Source organism: Tamandua tetradactyla, chromosome 11 (assembly GCF_023851605.1).
Source record: "Tamandua tetradactyla isolate mTamTet1 chromosome 11, mTamTet1.pri, whole genome shotgun sequence".
Classification (NCBI taxonomy): Eukaryota; Metazoa; Chordata; class Mammalia; order Pilosa; family Myrmecophagidae; genus Tamandua; species Tamandua tetradactyla.
Window position 1 is genome coordinate 72,112,037 of NC_135337.1, and position 24,242 is coordinate 72,136,278.

The 24,242-nt window shown below is 46.2% G+C and overlaps 1 protein-coding gene and 1 pseudogene across 1 annotated transcript in view; both read left to right on the top strand.

Annotated features, from left to right (window-relative positions):
• KIF25 (kinesin family member 25) overlaps positions 1–10,819 on the top strand; it is a 107,745-nt gene extending 96,926 nt beyond the window's left edge. Inside the window, exon 15 of the mRNA XM_077120873.1 lies at positions 10,727–10,819. Within this exon, the coding sequence (XP_076976988.1) occupies positions 10,727–10,734 (8 nt within the window). The 3' untranslated portion in view covers positions 10,735–10,819. The remainder of the gene's footprint in view (positions 1–10,726) is intronic.
• Positions 10,820–17,042: 6,223 nt separating this feature from the next.
• Positions 17,043–17,675, top strand: LOC143649576 (transcription factor BTF3 pseudogene; annotated as a pseudogene).
• The last annotated feature ends 6,567 nt before the right edge of the window (positions 17,676–24,242 follow it).

Here is a 24,242-nt window from a genome sequence, read left to right on the forward strand (position 1 = left end):
CATCATAAGTACATGGAATCTTGAATAGGGCATGAGACCTTGTTGGTTTGTCTGGGTTAGTGTGATACCCCAATAAATCCCAGAGTGATTTGAGCAATTAATAAAAAAGTATTCACAAAGTCCCCTTGGGGGACCGGGGAGAAAGCAGAAAATATTCAACTTCCCTATTTGGGGAATTCCTGATACTCTCACAAGCAGTGGGACAACCAAATGCATAGGCCAAGCCCTTGATCTTGGGATTCACCCCTATGACACTTATTCCTGCAAAGAATAGACTAAGCCTACTTATAATTATGCCTAAGAGTCACCCCCAGAGACCCTCTTTTATTGCTCAGATGTGGCCTCTCTCTCTAAGCCAACTCAGCAGGTGAACTCACTGCCTTCCCCCCTACATGGGACATGACTCCCAGGGGTGTAAATCTCCATGACAATGTGGGATATACTTCCCGGGACGAGCAGGGACCCAGCATCATAAGATCGAGAAAGCTTACTAGGCCAAAAGAGTGATGAGACCAAATAAAGTCTCAGTGGTTGAGAGATTTCAAACAGAGCTGAGAAGTTACCCTGGAGGTTATTCTTAGGCATTACATAGATTCCCTTTTTAGTTTATGATGTATTGGAGGGGCTGGAGGGAAGTACCTGAAACTGTAGAGCTGTGTTCCAGGAGCCTTGATTCTTGATGATGATGGTATAATGATATAGCATTTACAATGTGACTGTGTGGTTGTGAAAACCTTGTGTCTGATGCTCCTTTTATCCAGGGCATGGACTGGTGAGTAAAAGATAAGGACAATAAATAAATAAGTAATGGGGGGGGGATGAAGGGTAAAAACACTGGGTAGATTGCAATACTAGTGGTCAATGAGAGGGAAGAGTAAGGAGCATGGGATGTACGGATATTTTTCTTTTTTCTCTATTTCTTTGTGGGATGGAGACTAAAGAAAATGAGGGAACACAGACTTCAAGGACAGAACCACAGACACAGGAGTCTGGACTGAGGGGGTCTCCTCAGGTCAAGAGGGGGCTTCCATCAAGTCGTTGGTGAGATGGGATGCCCGGGTCCCTCCCCCAGTGACTGGAAGGGTTGCGCCTTCTGCCCCGTGGGGAAAGTCTGGCTACAACTCGAGGCTTGGAGAGGCTGGGGCTCTCCCGGCCATAAAGGGGTGCTCAGCAGCTGCCCCCTGCATGGAAGGGGGTGGGGTGTCCCTCCAGCCTGGGGACAGAGCGTCCGTCCACACACGACCCCAGTCTTTGGACTCCAATGGCGTTTGTCCTGCTGGGCTTCGAAATTGCCTGGGACTGTGATCCCTGTTTTCCTCCCAATTTCTCCTTTCTTGTGTTTGCAGGATGGTTGTACAGCAGGGAGCGGGGCACGGGGTGGAGCTCTCAGTGTGGTGACTTCTTTCAGGGCAGATCTGGTGCAGGTTGGGGATGTTACGCTGGTGCTTGTGAATGTGGGTGCCCAGCGGTCAGGGAGGATGTAGCGGTGCGGGTGCACCGGTCTGGGGGGCGTAACCCTGGTGTGCGCTGGTGTAGGGTGTGGGGCCCTTTGTGCACATGCGTAGAGCTGGGGCAGTAGGTCGGTGTTACACCTTCATGGATTGGGGGCAGATGTGACCCGGCTGTGCAGGTCGGCACTTTCTCAGAGCTGGGAAGTGAGGCTGAGGGCTGTGCGCATGCGCAGTTCTAGGACTACTGTAAAGTGCGGTTCCCAGAGCTGAGTGACGTGATTGGGGTCTGTGCACATGCGCGCGCCTGGGAGTGCCATAAACAGATGCGCTGAGCTCAGGGAGGGCAGGGTGAGGCTGTGCGACACTATGGGTAGAGGCGGGAGCATGGCCGGGGTAGTCTAAGTATGGAGGTCAGTGCCCGCAGCCTTTATGTGCTGGGTATAACCTGCAGGGAGCAGGGAGGGGGAGATGGTGCTCGGGAGGGTTTCTACGCTGGGAAACAAAGTCTGGGAGAGGTTAATTGACCAATTGCAGGTTACTCAGTTGTTAAGTGACGGCTGGATTCTTAACCCAAATCTAGCTCACTCAAAAGCACATGTTCTTTTTCCTTTCCTGTGCTCCCGGACCTACACTATATTCTATGTCTGATACAAAAAAATATATATATATATAAAATATTTTTGAGTCATGGATTAATTTACCTGCATCTTTATATATTTATAACACATAAATGTATATATATTAATATATATATATTATTTTCTTAGCACTTGTTAAACTTTTAATTGTTGTAACATATATACAACTCAAAATTTCCCATTTTAATCACTTTCAAGAGTTATTCAATGGTATTAATTCAATGGTATGAATTACACCCACAATATTGTGCTACCATCACCAAACCCATCACCCCGACATTTTCTTCATCTCGTATATTGCACCCCTCAAGCACTAACTCGCCTTTCCATTCCCCCCCACTCCCCCACCTGGTGACCCATAATCTGTTATCTGTCTCTGTGAAATTCATTTCTTCTAGGTATTTCACATCAGTGAGATTATACAGTGTTTGCCTTTTTGTGTCTAGCTTATCTCATTCAACATGATGTCTTCAAGACTCATTCATGTTGTAGCAGGTATCAAAACTTCATTCCTTTTGACGGCTGCATAATATTCCATTGTGTGTATTTTGACATATGTTTATAGTCTGTCCACCACTTTAATTTCACTGCTACATTAAGCCAGCCCTGAGAGGGATGTTGGTTTACACCTTACTTTTCTGTAAAATTAACCTCACTAAGCCTCCCACAGATATGCCAAATTATGTTTTAAGGTTATGTTGTTGACTGGCATTGTGGTACATCCCAGAAGAAACATTTCTCAACCTCCAAGATTGTGTTTATTGTAGAGATATAGTTGAGAATGTTATTACAACCTTACTGAACACGGCTGTATGCTTTTAAAATAAACATTCATATAAAGCGTTTCCTTTAAATCCAAGAGTCAAGAAAAGATTTGATTCTTCTGAGTAATTTATAAGGCTTTTCTTATAGGTGCCATGCCTTTCCTAATTAATTGTGATTTTATTTTTTATTTTGGTTGCAGGGTCTCAGGGCCAAATTTGAGCAATTCTATAGGATTTTGTGGCCTCTCCATTTGTGTATTTTCCCCATGATCTTACCCCTCTACTATCTGCATTTCCTCTTAGCCTAAATCTTTCATTTACTTAAACATGTTTCTTCTTTTTCCTTATTGTTTAAATTCACCAGAAGTTCTCTGTGGAAAGTGATGTGGTGGGAAACCAGAAGCACTATAAGTCGTTTGATTTGGGGCACACCATTCCTTAGGGACATGATGGGGTGTGCCAGAGGAGATGTGCTGGAGGAGATGTGCCGGAGAATGTTACTGTAAGTGAAGGAGGCTAACTAAGCCTTCTGAGCCAGGCAGACGCACTTCCAACACGGCCCCTGAGAATACACAGCTGGTTAATTGCCTGCTGTACTGGTAGAATTTCAGTGGGCTTTGTAGAGAAATCAAGTCCCTTCCTCAGTCTTGGTCAGTCTATGCTCCCATTGGACCTGGCATCACTGGAAATGACATTGCTGTCTCTGTTAAAAACAAAACAAAACACCATCTAGTTAACTAAATACATGTAAATGAGGTAGCCTTAAAAATTGTACTGCAGATTTGTAGGGTCTGTCTTCTCCTTGGCATGTCACCCACAGGAGCGGGGCCTGGTGGTGGCGTACTTGAGGAAAACCAGTGAGAAAGTGGGTGACGCCGGTCTCTCCATATGGGTGGGAAAGGAGCTGCTCTTATGTAAAAGCAAGAAAAGGGAAAATCAAATTTTGATTTCGATTCCTTCAGTTGCCTACTTGTGGAAACTAGAAACATATAAAGCTATTCTCTAGTGGGGATTCACTATTGTCCTCATATTTCAGTTTCTTTAGTCAGTTTTCTTTCTAATTCTTTGTAACAGGTATTTCAAACCTTTTCTATCTTCCTCAAACCTTTGGCAATACTCTTAGCACAAATAGCTTCTCCTATACCACAGGGAAAACAGATTTCATGGAAGAGGAAATCCCTGTATTTACAGTATTTCCATCTCTACCCACCCTTTCTTTTCTCTCATGTTCCTGTGAAAAATGTGCCCTTCTGTGTCCTGGATCCCAGCCCTTCCTGCCTCCTTGGGGTCCACATTTGATTCTTTATATTCTTTCTCATGCATCCCCTGTTATTTAAACACAAGTATGTTTCTCCCAATATATTAAAAAACACAACAAAACATTCTCCTGAGCCCATTTTAACTCCCACTACAATAATTTCTCAGGTTCCCTTCAATATCAAACTTTTGAAAATATTGCCTATCCTCATTTTCAATTTATTCTTCAGCCTGTTGCCTTCAAGCTGTTTCCACTGTTCCACTGAAACCCCTCAAATATTGTTGACCATTTTCTCACTCTTTTTACAGTCTCTATGGGCCATCTGGTCTACCCCATGGCTTTAATTATAAGCATTATGCCAATGGTTCCTAAATGTATGCTTTCAATTGCACTCTTTCTAGTTATACACTAGCATATCTGTCAACTGAATTGTCTAATGAATGCCCTACAGAGATCTATAGATAGGCGGAGCTCACTGTCTTTCTCCCTTAACTTCCCTCTTCTGATGAGTTCTCCATTTTAGTGAATGGCCCACAATTAACCCATTAATGACATTATCAATCAATGAGCCCTCCAGATTTCTTCCTTCTAAATATTACAGCTACATCTACTTTGCTCCATGCCCATCGCCACTTTCTTAGCTCAGATCCATTTATCTCCCTATTTCCAGGTCTGTAGTTGGTGTTTTATTTCATTCTTAGACCCTTCTAATTACATGCAGGCTAAAAGGGCATATGCCCAGGGACCTACCTTTTAGATGGATTTGCATATTGCAAACACACATAAAAAGATATTAGAGAACACCTCTGTACCACTGCTATATGGTGTTTGGCACTCGGTGTTAATACAGCATGAATTATAATCCTAAACAGTCTCTCTCAATTCAAATGCTGTTCAGGCCTTAGGGGAAATGCTTCTCCACATCATTTTCTCTACATCCTTGAAACAAAAGTTGACTGCATTTGAGTATCATGAAGGTATGTGCTCTGCTGCTGCCATTTTTGCTTTAAGAGATGGTGAGAACTGAAGTCCAGAAGTTCTTGGCTAAGAGGAAGGACAACTTAATTCCCTTGTGTATTAGTTCGTTAAAGCTGCCAGAATGCAATATACCAGAAATGGAATAGCTTTTAACTGATCTTTTTTTGCATGGGCAGGCACTGGGAATTGAACCCGGGTCTCTGGCATGGTAGGCAAGAATTCTGCCACTGACCCACCATTGCCCACCCTGGAACAACTTTTAAAAAGGGAATTTATTAAGTTGCCAGTTTACAGTTTTAAGGCTGTGAAAATGTCCAAATTAAGGTACCAGCAAGAGGCTATCTTCACTCAAGAAAGGCTGATGCCATCCAGAACAGCTGTCAGCTGGGAGGGCACGTGCCTGGCATCTGCTGATTTTGTTTCCATTGGCAGCTTCTGATGCCAGCGGTTTCCTCTCTAAGCATCTGTGGACCTTCACTTAGCTCCTCCAGGACACACCTCAAGGTCTGGCTTGCTTAGCATCTCATGGGAAGGCACATGGTGACGTCCGCTGGACATCTGCTGTCTCTGCCAGCACTCCAAGCATCTCCAAGCATCTCTGTCGGCTCTGAAGCAACTGTTTCCAAGAGTCCACATCTGAGGTTTCTTCAAAATGTTTCCCCTTTGAATGGACGTTAGTAAACTAATCAAGACTCACCTTGAATGGGTGGAGTCATAGCTCCATCCTTCTAAAAGGCCACGTCACAGTGCGGCACACCACATCCTTGTGGAGATAATCCAATCCAAAGGGTTTCCACCTACAGTTCTGAATCAGGATTAGAGAACATGGCTTCTCTGGCATACATGACTTTCCAACTAGCACACCTTGTCAACCTCTTCCTTCATGTGCCCTGAAAGCAACAGATACCTAGCTGTTCAAGCATTTCTCTCAACAGTCCCACGTGTCTCCTTTTGGTTTCTCTTCATGTTTAAGGTCATGGCTCTGGAGATGCTCCCCAATTGTTGCTTTAAGTGATGGTGAAAATCACAATATAGATGAGAATGACTTCCCTGATGAATTTAAATACTTGTAATATTTTATGTGATAATGATAATTCTATCATATATGACCCCATCATAAAGTTAAACATAATATGTAAAATGGCTCATTTCTCAATATAAATATCACTTTAATAGTTTTATTGACAATTCCAGTTGCTATTGCTTCAACTAAGCATCCTTTCTCTAAATTAAAATGAATAAAATCCACCACAATGACTCAATAGGCATTGCTTAATTTGGTATTTTTCTCAATAGAACACAGATTGTGTAAAAATCTTAATTATGACAACTGAATTGGTCATGTTGTTAAAATAAAGGCCAGAAGAAACATGGAATAGACATAATAATTACTAATTATTATATCTTTGCTTATATTCACCTGAGTATCACCAACACTGCCACAGAATACTCATACTTACGTGATAATAATGAAGTTCAGTCATTTTAGATACTTTGCTGACAATATATTGAGTCAGCCAAATTTAGAAGTTTGGGTTTCATCCCCAACTGAGAAACATTGAAGAAATTTAACCCTGGTGAAGATAGGATCATGATTGGATTTCCTGGACTTAGTGACTAACTTGATGAGAGGGCTGGGTTGAGGTAGGGAGGGAGGAGCTGATGTCCAGTTTTGGCCTGAGGGTATATGCTATGTCTTGTATGGACCTACAGCCCATCTCAGCCCAGCAGGAAGCAGGGGCCCGGCAGTGAGCAGCTCCTGGGGTGCTCGGCAGTGGTGGCCAAGAGGGGGCCAAGAGCTTGCGTTTAGTACTTGAGCATGTACCTCGGACAGGCAGAGAGACCTGAGAGTGCCCTCCCACGGGGAAAGGGTTAAGTCCAGAGTTCAGCCTTGGAGGAAGACTCCCCGTTAGCAATCAGTCTCTAATTTGTAATGTGCTTTAGTTTGTCTCCCAAGTAAGATGACAGACCTTTGAGAGGAATGCAAACAGTCTGTAATTCTGCTTCCTCTGTAATTCCTGGCACAGGCTGGGCACATAGCTCCATTCGTAGACATACACACACCAGTGGAGTAGAATGGAGAGTTCAGAAATAAACCCATACATCTACGGCGTGACAGTTTTTGACAAGGGAGCCAATTCCACTCAATGGAGAAAGAACAGTCTCTTTCACAGGGGTACGGAGAAACTGGGTAGCCATATGCAAATAATGAAAATGGAGACTTATCTCACACCATATACAAACATTAACCCCAAATGGATCAACAGCCTAAATATAAGAGCTAAAACCATAAAACTCTTAGAAGAAAACATGGGGGAGAATTTTTAGGACATTATATTGGGCATCAAAAGTATTGAACAACCAAAGAAAAAAACCTGAAAGATTCAGCAGACTTGAAAGTCATGTATCAAAGAACATTTTCAAGAAAATGAAAAAGACAACCTGCGGAAAGAAAGAAAGCATTTGCCAACTGTATATCTGATAAGGGTTTAATAGTCATGATATAAAAAGCACACCTACAATACAAAAATAAACTGACAAACAACACAAGTGAAAAATGAGCAAGGGACTTGAATAGACATTTTTCCAAAGACAAATGGCCAATGAAAGATGCTCAACATTGTTAGCTATTAAGGAAATGCAAATAAAAACCACAATGAGATACTACTTCATACCCAATAGAATGACTATTACTTAAAAAGATGGAAAATGATGAGAACTAGTGATTATGTGGAGAAACTGGAACTCTCAGGGGATGTGAACTGGTGCAGCCACTGTAGAAAGCAGTTTGGTGGTTCATCAAAAAATTGTACATAGAATTACCACACGACCCGTCAAGTCCACTCTTGGGTATATGCCCCGAAGAATTGAAACCAGGGACTCAGGTAATTGTAAACCAGTGTTCCTCATGGCATTATTCACAATAGCTAAAAGGTGGAAGTAACTCAAGTGCCCATCAAATGATAAATGGGCAAATAAATGTGGACTGTACGTATAATAGAATGTTATTCAGCTGTAAAAAGGAATGAAGGTCTGAAGCATGTAACATGGATGAATCTTGAAACATTGTCCTGAGTGAAATAAGCCAGAAACAAAAGGACAAACATTGTATTATCCCATTCACGTGAAATATCTAGAAGAAGCAAATTGATGTAGATAGAAAGTCGATTAGAGGTTACAGAGACTGGGGGAAGGGGAATGAGAGTTATTGCTTAATGGACGCAGAGTTTCTGTTTTGGGTGTTGAAAATGTTTTGATAATGGTTTTCTTTCTTTCTTTCTTTTTTTTCTTCCTTGTCCTTTCCAGCTTTTAGAAGTTGCCTACATTCCTTGGCCCGTGGCCTCTTCCTCTGTCTTTAAAACCAGCAATGGCCACCTGAGTTTCTCTCACCCTACGTCACTCTGGCACTTATTCTTCTACTTCCCTCTTCCACTTTGAAGGATCCTTGTGATTAAACTGCACTCACCCAGATAATCCAGGATAGCCTCCCTTTCTCAAGTCAGCCGCCTTAACTCCCCTGTGCCATGTAAGCCAGCAGAGTTGCAGGTTCTGGGGATCAGGACAAGGCCATCTTTGGGAAGCCGCACCTGGTGAATCAGCATCTTCAGAGGGTGGGGTTCTTTAAATGTATGTATTTTAAAAGCTTTCATGTGGTTCTCATGCAAAGACTCCCTGGTCCAGCATTTAGGAAGGAAAATCTCCAACAATTTTGCTATTAAAAGATGAGTGAATGAGCCTAGAGATTGTTGAACTTTTCCATGGCCATGCAAGACATGAATAGAAAATAGTTTGTGCTTCTGGTGTGTGGAATGGAATTTTATTAAACAACTATTATATATTTTACCTATATGAGATATAATACTATAAACCTCACACACTGAAAGGAGAGAGCCAAGTGACATAGTAGAATGCTGTGCTTTGAAATGGCGAAGATGAATAGAGAAGCCTTTGAGAACTAAATTTCAAATATCATCCTGATGGAGAACAATGTGTGAACAGTCCTAAACAGCAGAAGTGTATGCATCTTTTATTTTCTATTTTGTTGTACATTTTGTGACTCTTCTTTCTTTGAAAAAATATCTTCCAAAATGTTTTATTTGGGTCAATATTTGAACCATTCACTATTCCCTGATCCATCTATCTGTAGAAAGTGTACATTACAGGATTAATCTCTTCAAAAGAAAATGATAAAAATGGAATCCATTTTAGCAGCTTCTAGATGTGTGAACTTAGGCAGATGTCTTTAAGCCTGTTTCCTCATCCAAAAAATGAAAATAATCATAGTAGCACGTCCTTCACAGCATTGTTATGAGGTTTACATGAGATAATATGTGTGAACTGGTTGGCAGAGTGAACAATAGATAGTGGCTGCTATTGTCATCATCACTATCACCTTCGTCATGTCATCATCACCATCATCATGTCATCATCACCATCATCATATTATCATCATCATCGTCATATCGTCACCATCACCATCGTCATATCATCATCACCATCACTGTCATCATCCTCTCCACCTTCATTGTCACATCATCATCACCATCAGCAGCAGCAGCATCACTGTTGTCATCACCATCATCATCACCACCATCACCATCGTCATCCTCACTGTCCTCATGGCTGTCCTCATCATCGTCACCACCACCACGGACTCACTGTCAGCGTAAAGGCGGGAGCTTGCTGGCAGTGCCGTGAGTGGAGCTTGGAGCTGCTCTCCCAGGACATGCAAAGTTCTTGTCTTACCAGTGGACTAGGAGAGGGCTCGATTTTATGAGGAGCTGTGGGGAGTACAGACATCTTTCGGATTTCATGTAGGACACGTGGGTGTGGTCGAACTGACCACCACATCCCTTATGAGAATGGGCCGTTCCCTCGACTTTCTCCCCAATGTTTTCTCTTTCACGTTGAGTCCCTGGGTCCTTGGATATGGTGCTACAATCTAAATGGAGGGTTGCGCAGGTGCTGGAAAGATAGGGAGGCGCTCTGAGCCAGGGCTCCCTCCCCTCTAAGACGTGGATGAAAAACTTTTTTGCAGCGTCCTTCCCACGGTGCCTGGCACACGGTAGTTTTTGAAAAGCAGGAGATGATTATAATTTCCAATTACGGTAAAAGGTTCTCTAGGCAAAGGTTCTTTATTTCTTAAAAACTAAACCGTCGCCTACATGCCAGCAGGTGGCAGCCTGAGCCTGCGGGCAGCGCGGTGCCACGTGGTCTGCAGAAGGGCTGCAGAGGTTATTCTGGAGGGTTTGGCTGGGGGGCACATCCTGCCCCGGGCGCCACTTGTCCTTGCACACGCGGGGCCAGGGATATGCCTCTCACTTCGGGACGCTCCAGCAGTGTCTGTCTGCCAGCCATCCTGGCTAATCCCGGCTGTTGTTCCCAAAGATGCCATGTCGGAGGGATTTGTCTTCAACGCAAGGACAGCAGGGTGCAGCCGCTGTCCACGCCAGTGACAGGGAGGCCGCAACAGCCCTAATAAATGTGGAGCTCTCGCTGCTGCTGCTGCGGCTGCTTCTCCTTCCTCCCCTTCCTCTTCCTCTTGTTTGAGACATGAAGCTCTGGTCACAATCCTTAAAGCTGCAGGGAGCGAATCTGTAGGCGTGCAGATGTCCCAGCATCTTTTCTTCCTCACAGCTCAATGAAGCCCACCTTGGTCACAGGTGCACATGCCATGGTGCAGCCAAGAAAACACGAGCAGTAACAAAACGCTGGATACACTGATAATCGTAAGTAGATAAGTCATGGCCCAAACCCCATAGGACATAAATGAAAACACTCACAGTGTTTACCATATAAAAATAAAAGCACTCTGGACAGGAAATGTTTCTCCTTTTCTCCAACTATAACATGGGGCAATATAGTTTTGTGGGAAATAAAGTAGCTAAATTATTGAATAAACTAATTAGTACAGTGTCTGGCTGATTGTAAATAATTTTTAAGTAGTAGGTGTTTCTAAGGTCATTTCCCAGGGCTAGATACTAAGTTTGTGGACTTAGAGAGGTGGTGAAGTGGGCTGTAAGATGCTGTTACTTTCTCTTCCGTTGGGAGGAGGCCGGAGCGTTGCCTCTCTCTGAAGGCCGCTGCCCCTCACCTGGAGAAGCTCTGACAGGTCAGGATGGAGGGGTGCTTGCCTGGCCCCCACAATAGGAATCTAGTCCCACAGACATGACACAGGGTACCTGTTTCACGTCCGTGGCACAGGCCACTGTTGCTACTGATGCTCCAGCTTTATAGGAACTTCCTGGGAGCTTCTGATGCCATGGAAACCTGCAGGGCAGCTCACGGTCTTACTTGGACAAACCTAAAGCACTTTGAGCCGTTAAATGGGTTAAGTGATGAATACAGTAAATACATGTCCTGTCCCAGAGGTTTAGGGGCAGGGGAGAAATGTTTGCTCTCCTGCTGAGCCCCATGTGTTCTCAGCCATGTGATCGATAGGCACGGTGGTTTTCATCCTGGGATTTTATGACCCTCAATTAGGAAATATAATGAGGCACTGTGTTCCCAGCACAAACCCTAAGTTGAAAACTTTCTAACATGCTTTTGGAAGATTTTACAACTGTACTGCTGTCTTGAGGATTTTTTTCATCTTATTTGTGGTTAACCACGAAAAGGGTGGTTTGATTGCTTGATGAGGCTCATGGGGGACATTTTGCAGGAAACATCACTGAAATAAAGCCAGTGTGGCTGCCTGAAGCAGTGCCCTCTCACTCATTTGCAGGCACTCTGAGTGGCATGGGGACTGGGAGATAAATCGGTTCATGCCTCCCTCTTGTCCCTTTCCTCCAGCCCCTTCCCCCAGCCCCTTCCCGAGGCGGGAGGTGGGTTTACCTAGGTCCGCTCTGGGTGAGGAACTGCCCGGTAACCCGAGGTTTCTCCAGCTCCTGAATGTGGACTTCTTACCTGCCTCTGGTGGCCTCAGTTGCGTTTTCCTAAACAGAATGTTAAATTCACAGAACAGCTGTACAGGATCCTGGAAATGATGTAAAATAACTCCTTTATTTCCTAGGGAGGAACTTGAAGCACAGAGGCTAAGTGCGCCTGGAGTACAAACCTGCTTCCCTCCCGCCCGCTGATGGCGCGCGCCTGGAGACGCCACAGACTGTAGCGTCCTGCAGACCCTCTCGAGCTCGCAGATGGGAATCCCTGGCTGTGGGCACCTTGGAGGGGATGGCCCGTGAGAGACGACAGGCAACAGGCTGCCCGCAGCTTGTTGAGGAGAACCCGGAGCGGCCCCCGACCGCGTGAGAACTCTGAGCGGCTGCTGACCCTGCGAGAACCCGGAGCGGCTGCTGACCCCGCGAGAACGCGCTCAGTGCACTTCTCCACACGGCACCTGTGTCCACGGTCCGAAGGACCGAAGTCCACGGCATCATTTCTACCAGCGGGCTCTTCAGTGCGATGCAACATATTTTGGATTTTTACGAGAATTTTGGAGTTATTTCCACAGTGGCACCACCGATATGTTCATAAAGCGGGACTCCAATCAAAGGCTTAGGCGGAGCGGAGACGCGGTCATTTGACAACAGGCCTGATGAGGCAGCGGGCAGCCGCGCCTTTGCTGTGGGTGGAGTTGCGCTGGGGCCTCGCGATCGTGGGAAAAACAGTCTCAGCGCCTGTCGCCCATCATCCTGTCACCCAGCAGCAGTTTCTGGTACGTCAAGAGTTTAAAATATGGCCTAAAAAGTCATGTTGTGGGGAAGAGGGAGCGGTCCCGGCGGGATTGTAAGGAGTTGTATCTCTGATTGAGTTTTCCCCTAGCGTGATTGGAGTTGATGCGTGAGGGCGCTGGTCCCGAACGCTGGTGCCCGGCCTGCGAGGAAGGGCGGAGCCGGGTGTGGGCCAGCCGGCCTGGTCCGCTGGGCCCTGTGTCCTCGCGCTCAGAGACCCGGCCCTGGCGGGGCCCGGCGGGCGCTCAGGGTGGGCACAGGGGCGGGCAGGGCTGGAGGCGCCCAGGGCCCGGCGGGGCTGCGCTGAGAGTGCGGCTGGGCCCTGCTGTCTGCTGCCCGCCGCTGCAGCCCCGGGTCCGACTGGCCAGGAGTGAGAACTGTCACGCGGGAGATACACGGGGTCGTGTCTTGACACTTCTAGAAGCAGAAACATGGTTTTAAAGACAAGTGTTCTCATCCCTCCAGCGACAGATTTCTTGACTTGATACCTATTAAAAATATGTTATAATCATTAAAACACTAGCATTAGAATCATTAATATATTCCAGGAATTCAAAGGGGATTTAATATTTTCAGATTTGTAATACACCGAATCCAGACCGGAAAACAGCAGTTGCAGGCACCTTGGAAGACGAGACTACAAAGCAGGCCAGGGCGCTGCAAGCTTGTCCACAGTGAGACATCTGAAGTCAGGAGAAAAGTCTCTTCTCTTTTTCTCCAATCCACCGCTATGTGCCCAACTATTTTACATCAACACCGTCGTTTTGACAATTAAAATAATTTTAGAATTTGCTGACATTTTCTCAAGGGTTGTCTCATTTTCTCTTCACAATAGTGGCTTGAGGGAATTGACTTTGTGTCTGCTTTACCTACTGTGAAAATGAGGCTGAGTAAACTGAGTGTGCAGGGGACATGGCGAGTCTGGCAGAGCCCCCACGCCCCCACCTCAGCTGCACTGGGCTGTCTACTGCATCACAGCATGCTCACCAAGCAGCAAATAATCGGAGATTTCATAAATCTATTACCTAAAGGGAGGTGGTGACAGATGGCACTAAATAACAGAAACACTGGGAAGAACCCTGTGGCTTATCTGCAAGCGTGGGTGGCTGTAGAAGCTCTTGTTTCCCAGCCCACTGCCCAGGTCATTTCTTGCTGTGGAGGTGCCCTGGAGCTTTGTTTGGGAACCCTGTCTTCTGCTCATCTATTTGTCTCTGATAATTGGAGAATTTGGGCTGTTCAGTGAGCCCTTCCCTTATAAGGACTCATTCCACTTGTTCAAAGCAAGTAGCTGATTTTGCTGATTCCTGCTGCCTTGCACTTGGGGGGCATTTGGGAAGCTGGGAGAAGGCACCTTCACTGGAATTTTACTCACTTTCTCTTAAGTCTGGTTAGAAGTTATATCCTGCACAAAACTAACCAGAACTCCAGCCGTCTCTTGGGAAACAGGTTCTGGTTCAGGGTTTGACTCCGGAGGTGTCAGCACCCTCACCTACCATCTGTGGGGCTCCCCTTTCACCAGCCCCACAATGGTAGGTGAGGGTGCTGACACCTCCGATTCAGGGTGCCGTGGGGATTTTCTCCAGTTGTCCGCCTCTTCCTCGTAACCGGTGAACAGAAGGTGACTCGTCTCCCACTCAGAAGACAGAGGACCAGACAGAGAACTGCAGTGAGCTGCCTGAGCTTGTGGCGGCGTCAGCGCTGGGGGGAGCTGGGTCCACGGCAGCTCCTAGCCTCTAGCCGTTCACCTGGACAGTCCTAATGACCTGCCCCTTCCCCTGAAGCTGTCTTCCCCTCCCTTCTCATATGGAGAGCCTGCAGGAGAGGACAAGGGGCAGGCAGGGAAGGCCCCATCCAAACAGCCTCAACCCAGACGTAGGGAACTGGTGGCTGACACGTGTCCATGGTGTGTGATAGATGCCAACGAGACACCATGGGAACCAGTGCAGACCCCAAGGGTGAAGGTGACAGGAGGACACGGGCCAGGGTGGGGGGCAGTTCTTGATGCCATGGACGCCTTCCCCCAGCTGTGTGCAGACTGGCGGCACTTCCTGCCCTCGGTTGGTCTCCTCTCCTGGCCAGAGGGTCACTCAGCTCATCCGCTGCTTCCCCTTTGCTGAGGTTTGGCACGGAGAGGAGTGGAGGAGATGCGTCTCTTTCCCTCCACTCTTCTCTCCAGCTTCTCCTGAAGAAAGGAAGGAGAGCCTTGCAGGCCTGGGCAGCATTCAGTTTCCAAGCTGAGAGCTGGTTGAGGAGAGATGAAGGAGAAGTGTCTTAGAGTGGTCCATTCTGTAGCGTTGAAGGATCTCTAGGATGGATTCTTTTCTGCAAGGGTCCTAGGATGAGGAGAGGGCTGGGGGGCGGTGAAGGAGGCCCGGGAGAACCACAGAAGATGTGGGGAAGACACGGCAAACAGGCCACTTTCCAAAGCCCACCCCAGGAGCGTCCCCTGTGAGCCGAGATATGTTTCGGTGGGACAGTAGAAGTCCTCTGGGCCCCGCGCCAGCACGGCCTCACACAGGGACTTCATTCCGGGAATAGGCTAGACCTGATATTCTGTGTTTCCCTCACAGCTAACACTCTGTGTGTGCGGTTTTTTGCTCCAGGATTCACACGGCTAAAAAGAAAAAGGGAAGAATAGTTGAATTGTACTACTGATGATTGTCAACATTAGCCAGGTTGTTGCTTTTTTTTTATGCAGACAGGTTATTTTAAAAACATTTACAGAAAGCCATCAACTACCATCCCTTATTGATAATATGAATTTTAAAAAGAAGTTCCCTATTTGTTTTCTAAAATCTCATAACTGCGTATAATGTTTCCAAAATTGGCTCATAATTTTGTCCCTGTCCAAAGTTGAAAATTTCAATAAAGTTGAAATAGAAATGGGAAAATATATTTTCTAAGAGATGAAAATGCACTGTATGTGCTACAAAGGAATTGACATGATCAATGATGATATTTAAACTTCATAGAATTACCAAACCCTGAAATTCAACCACTTCTATATCTTCAATTAAATTTTGTTGTAGTAAATGCATTTATGTACAAAATAATATACCATGAAAAATGTCTGCTTTTGCTTCCTAATTCCTCGCTTTAGAGGTACTTACCAGTTTCTTATATATCATTGCATAGATATTCTTATAACCTATTATATACTATAAACATTAATGCTTTTGTTTGATTTTAAGTAGACACAGTATATATACTCTATTAAGAAAAACACTAAACATTTTTGCTTGCTATCTCTAAAGATATTTACAATATAGTAGAATGATCAAATTTTATTCTTGAAGAATTCATGAGAATGGAATGTCATTCAATATTTATTCAGGTATTTCTTACAGTCTTAAAATAAGATCAAGCATCCTTCTTATTTGATAATAATCAATAGAAAGAATTTTCTCTGTATTTGTAGTCACATTTTATTTTCTTTAAAGACAAACACTGTTACAAGAAAAGATGACTGTAAAGTAATTCATGTCATGAGGATTCAATTACAATTCCTAGGGAAAAAGGACAAGGAGTGTGTTACAAAAGCTTTCCATGTGAAACGTAAACTGCGTGCGACTTGGCTTACTGAGTGATTGTCCTCTGCTCTGACGTCCCCTGGGCTCGCCCAGCTCCCCTTCCCGGGGCTCTGATCAGAGGGCTGGACACACCCAGATGCGAGTTTAACTTGGCAGTTCATCCCCGTGAAAGCGCGCCGAGTTACAGCCCGTGCCGCCCTTCCATGCACCGCTCCACCTGGAGAACGACGTGGTAGAGATGTGCTAGAGCTGGACCCCTCAGTCAGCAGGTACACAGGGAGTTTGAAAGCGATTGCTAAGTAGCTTGAAATGTGCCACGATGGGAGTATTTGCACTGCAGGAGCTGGTGAAGGTTCCGAATTGGGACTGCCCATTACCCCTTCCCAACCTGCTGCCCCTCTGCTGCGTTGACAGAAATGAAGCCCCTTTTGCTTTCTTAAGGCAAAGTTAGGGGAGACGCTTGAGGGAGCAATCGATCCACTGACACAGATTCGATACCTCCTACATTCCAGGTTACTCTATAGTCAATATCTATGATTTTGTGCTGTAGTTATACAAATGTTTGAAATCCAAAATTTCTTGGGTGAAAAATATACCCTCAGGGTTCTGATGAGGCCAGGATGGCTCGCTCAGTGTCCCCAGCCCAGAAAGATGGGTTAATTCTCAAAGGAAAAGGGTCCGGATCTGTATCACATTTACCTACTTTGACCCAGCATGCTGCGGCAGTTAAAAACAAGGGTGTCAGCGAGGACAGGAGCCCCAGATGAAAGAGACGATCATGAACCAGGAGAAACTCGCCAAGCTGCAGGCGCAAGTACGCATTGGTGGGAAAGGAACTGCTCGCAGAAAGAAGAAGGTGGTTCACAGAACAGCTACAGCAGATGATAAAAAACTTCAGTTCTCCTTAAAGAAATTAGGGGTTAACAATATCTCTGGTATTGAAGAGGTTAATATGTTTACAAACCAAGGAACAGTGATCCACTTTAACAACCCTAAAGTTCAGGCATCTCTGGCAGCAAACACTTTCGCCATCACAGGCCATGCTGAGACCAAGCAGCTGACAGAAATGCTTCCCAGCATCTTAAACCAGCTTGGCGCAGATAGTCTGACTAGTTTAAGGAGACTGGCTGAAGCTTTGCCCAAACAATCTGTGGATGGAAAGGCACCACTTGCTACTGGAGAGGATGATGATGATGAAGTTCCAGATCTTGTGGAAAATTTTGATGAGGCTTCCAAGAATGAGGCAAACTGAATTGAGTCAACTTCTGAAGAAGATGGAACTTGAAACTACTTGGAGCTGCTATTTTATATTATGACTGCTTTTTAAAATTGTTTTGTTTATGGATCTAATAAAATCTAGATCTCTAATATTTTTAAGCTCAAGCCCTTTGGACACTGCAGCTCTTTTCAGTTTTTGCTTATACACAATTTTATTCTTTGCAGCTAATTAAGCTGAAGAAGCCTGGGAGTAAAGTTTGCAAACAAGGATTAATAAAGTTCTTTGCCTAGTAAAAAAAAAACAAAAAACAAGGGTGTCAGAAGAGCTTGGGATGGAGTTTCTGTCTCTGAGAAAAGAGACAACTCCGTGGCCTGCGGAGAGTTGTCCAGCTGTGCGGCCAGCAGGCTGGCAGACTGAGGTGGGAGCTTCTCAAAGCCTGGCTGGCTGGCTGGTCGCGTCCGCCCAGTGGCTGTGGTCTGGGGGGTCTGTCCAGATTGAGACGTCGAGTACAATGCTGCTTGTGAAAAGCCTTGGTTTTTGTCTCAGGTGGCTTCAGCAATGCACTTCATAAAGTCACTATCCTGTTTAAGAACTCTGGTGTGGTTGGATGTCTGTCCCATGCTACTGGAAAACACATCCTGAATTTATAGCCTGAACCCCACCTTCCAGTGTAGCTGTTGGTAGACGAGCATTTATCGCTTTTCCAGCGTCGCTCCCTGACGTGAAGGCACTGCGATCGGGACCCATCGGGTCAGAGGTTGGCTGACTGAGGAAGAGGCTGGAGGCCCTGTCGGTGGTCAAGGGTCCAGGCTAACGTTTCACAAAGTGAAGTGATCACTTACTAAAGTGGGCCTGAGAGCTGCGGTTAGGCCCACCCATCCACGGGGCTCCTGTCACGTAGGAGAGGTGGCGCAGCTGTGCCCGTGACTGCTCGGGGCTCTCACGGGGACCCCCACGCACAGAAAGCCCCTCCCCGCTGCTGTCTTGGGAGACGAGCCTGTCTGGGAGCAGGTCTTGGGCGTTGCCTGCTGAGCCTTTTGCTTTAAATCTTGTGTACAATCTTGCTCCCTCAGGTTAGTCTTCCTGGACGTTTTTGTGTTACTCGATGTTCTAAAAATGTGTTCCTAAATCCCAGAGATTTATGTCTGCATCTTTGCTCTGTCAGACATTATACTCTCCTTTCAGAGTTTGTGTTGACCAGAGTTTGGGAAATCCTAGGCAGGGGCTGCTGCTCAGACCTTCCCTGGGAGTGTTCCCAGGAGCCCAGCCTACCGCCTGCCGCCTGCTGTCCCACTGCCTGCTGCCCTGCCGCCTGGAGCCCCTGCCCTGCAGGAGCTTCCGTGAGCAAGTCCTTGCTGGCCCACGGCTCCACGAGCAGCACATGTCCCGCCGTTCACGTCCACTTGTTTGCTCTGCTCATGGTTTTCACTTCTGTGGATTCACCCACATCCGGCCACGAGTTTCCTTCTCAGTGGGATCCGACAGACAAGGAAGGGAAGCTCCGGCCTGCCAAGGGCATGGCACCTTGCAATTATCTAGAACAAAATCACATGGAAAGGTTCTGAAAACTGAAATATCTTTTCAAAGCAGGTCACAGCGTGTGCTTAAGAAAATAAGGGCCTGTTGCTGCTAAACATTCACATTTCAGGAGATGGGCGAATCTGGAGATAAGGTGCTTGATTCCTAAATCAGCAGCAAGCCCCACCCAAGCATCCTTAGATTTAGTTAATTTAAGCTTGGCTCAACCACTAGGCTAGGCTGACTGACTTCTCTGTCTCCTACAAGAAGTAAAGAAATGTGCAAACTAATGGACCCGACTGGCTGAAAGCTTCCCGAGCTGTGCTATTGGGAGGGGAAGACTTGCCCTTAACTGGGCCCTCCTAGGCAGCTCTGGGGCCCGGGCAGGGAGTGCAGCTGCAGGCTGAGAAAAGCAGAGAGCTCCAGAAGCTGGGGGTTGAACCAGCTTCCAATGCACACGACCAAAGCAGTCAGCCTCACAGGAAACCAGGAAGAGGTTTCTCAACGGATGGTAGCAGAAAGCAGCTATAAAATCAGATCCCCAATTCTTTTGAAAATTGGCATTTTGTCCCTCCAGACAAAATATGTTGGGCCTAGCGAGATGCAAACCAATTTAGTGATGTAGTTGCCTTCTACTGCCTTTACTTTTTTACTTTTTTTTTTTTTTTTTTACAAAAGCTGCTAATCCTCTCCCTTCATTGCTAGAGCCTCTGCGTGGTAAAATAAGTAGGTGTGAAAAGGGTGTATTTTATTTATTCAATAAATGCAATGCTCCCACGTGGTAAAGAGATTGTATTTTATGAACTGCACAGAAATGCAAGCCGTCTTCCTTTCCACAATGAGTCCCACAGACATGCTGAGCCGTTGTGGAATGCTGACCTCCCAGCTTTGGGGGCACCATGGTACAAAGCATAGAGGACCAAGTCTGAACAAAATAAGAACCCTTTTACAAAGGTCTCTTTCAATGAATCCCCTTTTGAATAGCACTGATGTTATAAGTCCAACTCTTAGTTTATAAAACTGTCTTTCCATTGTAAATGTTTACATCGAAAGGGAAGTGTGCCTTTATGACCAGCAACTTTAAAATGACCACTGCAAAGAAAACCCACTCACCTGCACAGTGATATTTCAACCCAAGGATCCTAAGCCCTGTGCCTGAAGACCCTGGCTAACTGGGGACCACCGAGGGATGGAAGGTCACAGACTTCACGGAGACAGACAGACAGACGCATGCTTCAGCTCCAAGTCCTCATACGCTCCTCTGTGACTCCAGATCAGCCACTTAACCTCTCTGAATCTTGGTTCTTGACGGGCAAAGAGAGTAATAGCCCTTGCCTTCATGTGGTGGTAAGGCGGGAAGAAGCAATGTCAGGGGTGTGTTTGGGGCACACAAGGTGAAGCAGGCTCTGGCCCCACGGGGACCCCCAGCAGGAGGGAAGCTGCATCAGAGGCAAGCTCAGTGGCTGCACTCAGCCTGAGCTGGTGGCATGGGGGGCAGTTTGCTTCAGGATGTGACCGCAGAGGGGCCCCGGGGCTTGGAGCAGTAAGTAGCCCTAGACAGCCTGTATACAAAGCAAGCCTCATTCACTCTATCGCCACCACCTCATGCAAACGACACACTTGTCCATGCCTCAGTTTCCCTATCTGTGAGGTGAGGGGCTGGTGCCACTACTTGCAGGGCTCCATCGATGTGAGCGGTCATGTCTTGAGGACCGAGCCTCCTCCCCTGACTCTCCTGGTCACTTTCTGTCCAGCTCTTGCGTTAGTTATTTTGACTGTGCCCTTCACTTGCACCCAGTCGGGTATTGGGTTAAAGAAGTGTCATTCGGAAAATCTGAAGATTTTCACCATTGATCGTAAGAGGGACGCTGCTCCTTTACATTTCCTCACCAAAAAATGGTGCCCGTTGAACCGTGAGGGAAGGCTTTCCTACCACTTATACTTTTAGCCCTGTGCTTATAAAGAAGAGCTCTTGTTTAGATTTTGTCGCATGCCATATATTCCATTGATTGAATTTATGATTATAAATAAGTTCTTACATGAACTATTTCAATGGTTCAATAGTGGACAAGGAGTCAATGGTAGAGGGATATGGGGGAAAACAAAGACTGCACGCCATGGCCAGTAGTTAACAGGCAGAGAGAGAGTGCTAATGGTCGCAGTTTGCTAAATCCCAATTGACATCACTCCTGTTGTCTCTTAAGAACACCCAGGGCTCGAACTGAGACTCTATAAAGGTTTCATGTACTAGATTTGCCTTCCTGCGACATATAATTCCCAAAAGGCTCCTAAGTCAGATAAATCCTGAAATCCATAGGGACCAGCCTCTCCAGGATTATCAATTGATTGCATTCCCCTGTCCTTCAGTGTGGACACCCCTTCTAGCATGAAAGAGTTGGGATGGGCATTGCCCAAGGATCCCTATAGAGTGGGAGAGGGACTCCAGGGGAGGGAGGAGGCATAACAGAGAAAATGAGGTTTAACGAATGAGTATGGCTGCTGAGTCTCATCCTTCTGGCCTCCAGTGTTTGGGACAGCTAGAAGGAAAAGTTTGAAATGATGGAATTGCAGCCCATGACAAGCTAGGGATCTGTTCTGTAGCTGCTCGTTGAAGAGTGTTTTGAAAATCATTGCTTTTTCTTTCTTTGCTTTGTATATATGCTATATTTTGCAATAAAAAAGTATTAAAAATATATGAATGAGTAGGTTTCTTACTTCTCAAGCAATGGTGAGCCCAAGAATGTACATGCCACAGACAGGCACATATATATATATATATATAGATTTAATTATGGGTTCTGGTTTTCCTCTTTTTGAGAATATATCCCCCTTACCTTGTAGTGAGGACTGAAAGTTTATAAACTAAAAGCATTAAACCCTTCCGGGCAGAAGTGGTAATCTGTGCTATAATCTCATGGCATTTTAGCCCATTAAAGACATTTATTTTTTACACCTTACATCCAAACAGTCAAGACTTAAACTTGAAAAGGCTTTGGGAAGTAAGCGAATTGCTACATCTAAAAGCTCCCTTCAAATGAGAATAAAAGAAAGTGACTGTTCATGGGCACACCAGGGAACCTTCCCCTGCCCTGACAGTTATCATGGACTTAACCTTTGTCTCTCCTTAGCACTCAAACATAAAAGACATTTTAAGAATTTCCTCCACGTAGTACTAGCGGGCTATTACTGCCCAGCCGTGGAACAAAGCTGGGCTGCGTGGCGGCATGGCTGTAGCCAGACCTGAGCGTGGAGCGTGCTCAGCTGCGGTGCCGGGGCTCTGCCTTCAGGGCGGCACGTGGACTGGGCCTCCATGTGCCCCGTGGGATGAGTCTCGTCAGACGCAGATGGGGTGCTGCACCTCTGGCTCATGCCGTGGACCCAGGGAGGGGACCCCAGGCCACACACATTGCTTTAGCCCTTCTCTGGATGCGAGAAGATTAGGCTTAATGTTTCCAGTTCTAACTGACTGACGTGCACTAAACTTAGTTTAAGATTGTCAAGTCGTGTAAATAGTGTGGAAAGACATGGATGAGTGTGCCTGACCTTGTGGCATTCTCACATGTACGGTGGGTGAGCAGCATTGCTACATGGTCCTGCCGAAGCCCTTCCAACACAAATGTCCTGGCTGCACGGGTGGCGGGGCTGCCTCCTCAGCCCACAGGTCCCCTGGGGGTGGGTGGGAGCGGGATGTGGGTGGACCTGCCCCAGGCTGGGTGGGTTCCTGGCCCAGGCACCCAGGCAGGCATGGCCCACTGCACGGGGCGGCTCAGGCTCCTGGGGTGCCAGATGTGCTGGGAGTCAAGAGTCCTGGCGGGGAGGGAAGGACGGTGCAGTAAGGAAGCTTTCATTTAAGGTAAATTGCCCAGAGTTCAGGAGAAAAGGCCTAGAATCTCCAAGTGCCCAGTAATTTGTTGATTGCTTTTCTCATTCTAAAAAGAAATTACTTTTCTAGTTAAACTTTTACAGCTGGATTTCCCTAGTTGAACAAACCTCGCACCAGGCAATACCTGGGGAGCCAGAGACACTCAGGAGAGGATTTTCTGGGGATCATTCCTAAAATTCCCTCGTGTCTCCCGGGCTCAGTCTTGGCCAGGACTCCCCCAGGAGCCTGGGCTCCCTCGCAGCTGGGGTGCCAGAGCTGACGCACCCTGTCCGCCCCGACGGATAGTCAGCTCATCTCCACCAGGGCGGTACAGCACCCTCCTCCAAGGGGTTACCTGCAACGTGGTATGTGTAGTTTTTGATTGAGATATTTTGGGGAGGTCACTAAAGTCACTTAACGGGTACAGATTGTGGCTATGAAACATCCTGCAGTACCCAGGGCAGCGTGCACGATAAACAATTGTCTCACCCAGACTGCTAGTATCTGCTCCATGGAGAAGCTCTGAAGATGGCGTGTTAAGACGGGAGGTCCTCTCTCAAGGCGCCCTCATCCTTACGCAGCACCAGGAGCTTTCAACTCCGCCTTGTCAGGGTTGGGATGGCAAGTGGCAAATGGGAAAACCAACTGCTCTCCCAGACTCACCCAGGCAGGGCTCCCGAGGCCACCCTGCGTGTTCGATCCACCAGCCGTAGGTGCAAGGAATCTTCACCTAACCTGCCCTGGAAAGGTCAGGTTTTATTGCTACCATGAGCTGTCACCAGGATGCCTGAGAGAAGGGAGGGACACTGTCCTTGCAATTTTACCAGCGCTTACTCAGATAAAATTTGAACCATCTTAAAATGTTCACATGTTTCTAAAACAATGTTCATTGTATTATGACGAATGATTTTTGCATACTGTGATTCACATCTGCTTAAAAACAGATACAAGGAAAAAATTCACAAGATATCGTGCCAGGGTTCATATGCAATTTCCAGGCAAGAATAAGTTGAGTGAGTGCCTAAGTTTTTATTTGTTTATAAAAATTTGTCCATGACCATTTCTGTATTGTCTCATAAAATAGAAATTCATGTATATATCCAGATGTTTGTTTTTCTAACACACAGAAAGAAAAAGAATGACCTTACTTTTTACTTGGATGTATGAAACGTTTTGTAACTCGTTTTTTGTGTGTTTGGTGGTGTTTTTCCGGATACGCGTCTGGTTCTTCCCGGGACTCGGGCTGTTTCTGTCTCTGCTTTCCCAGGGAACTGAGAGACGCTCGGAAATGTCGAGTGGGACATTGGGCGCTACAGAGGAAAGAAAATGAATTATCCTCGATCAGCCAGCA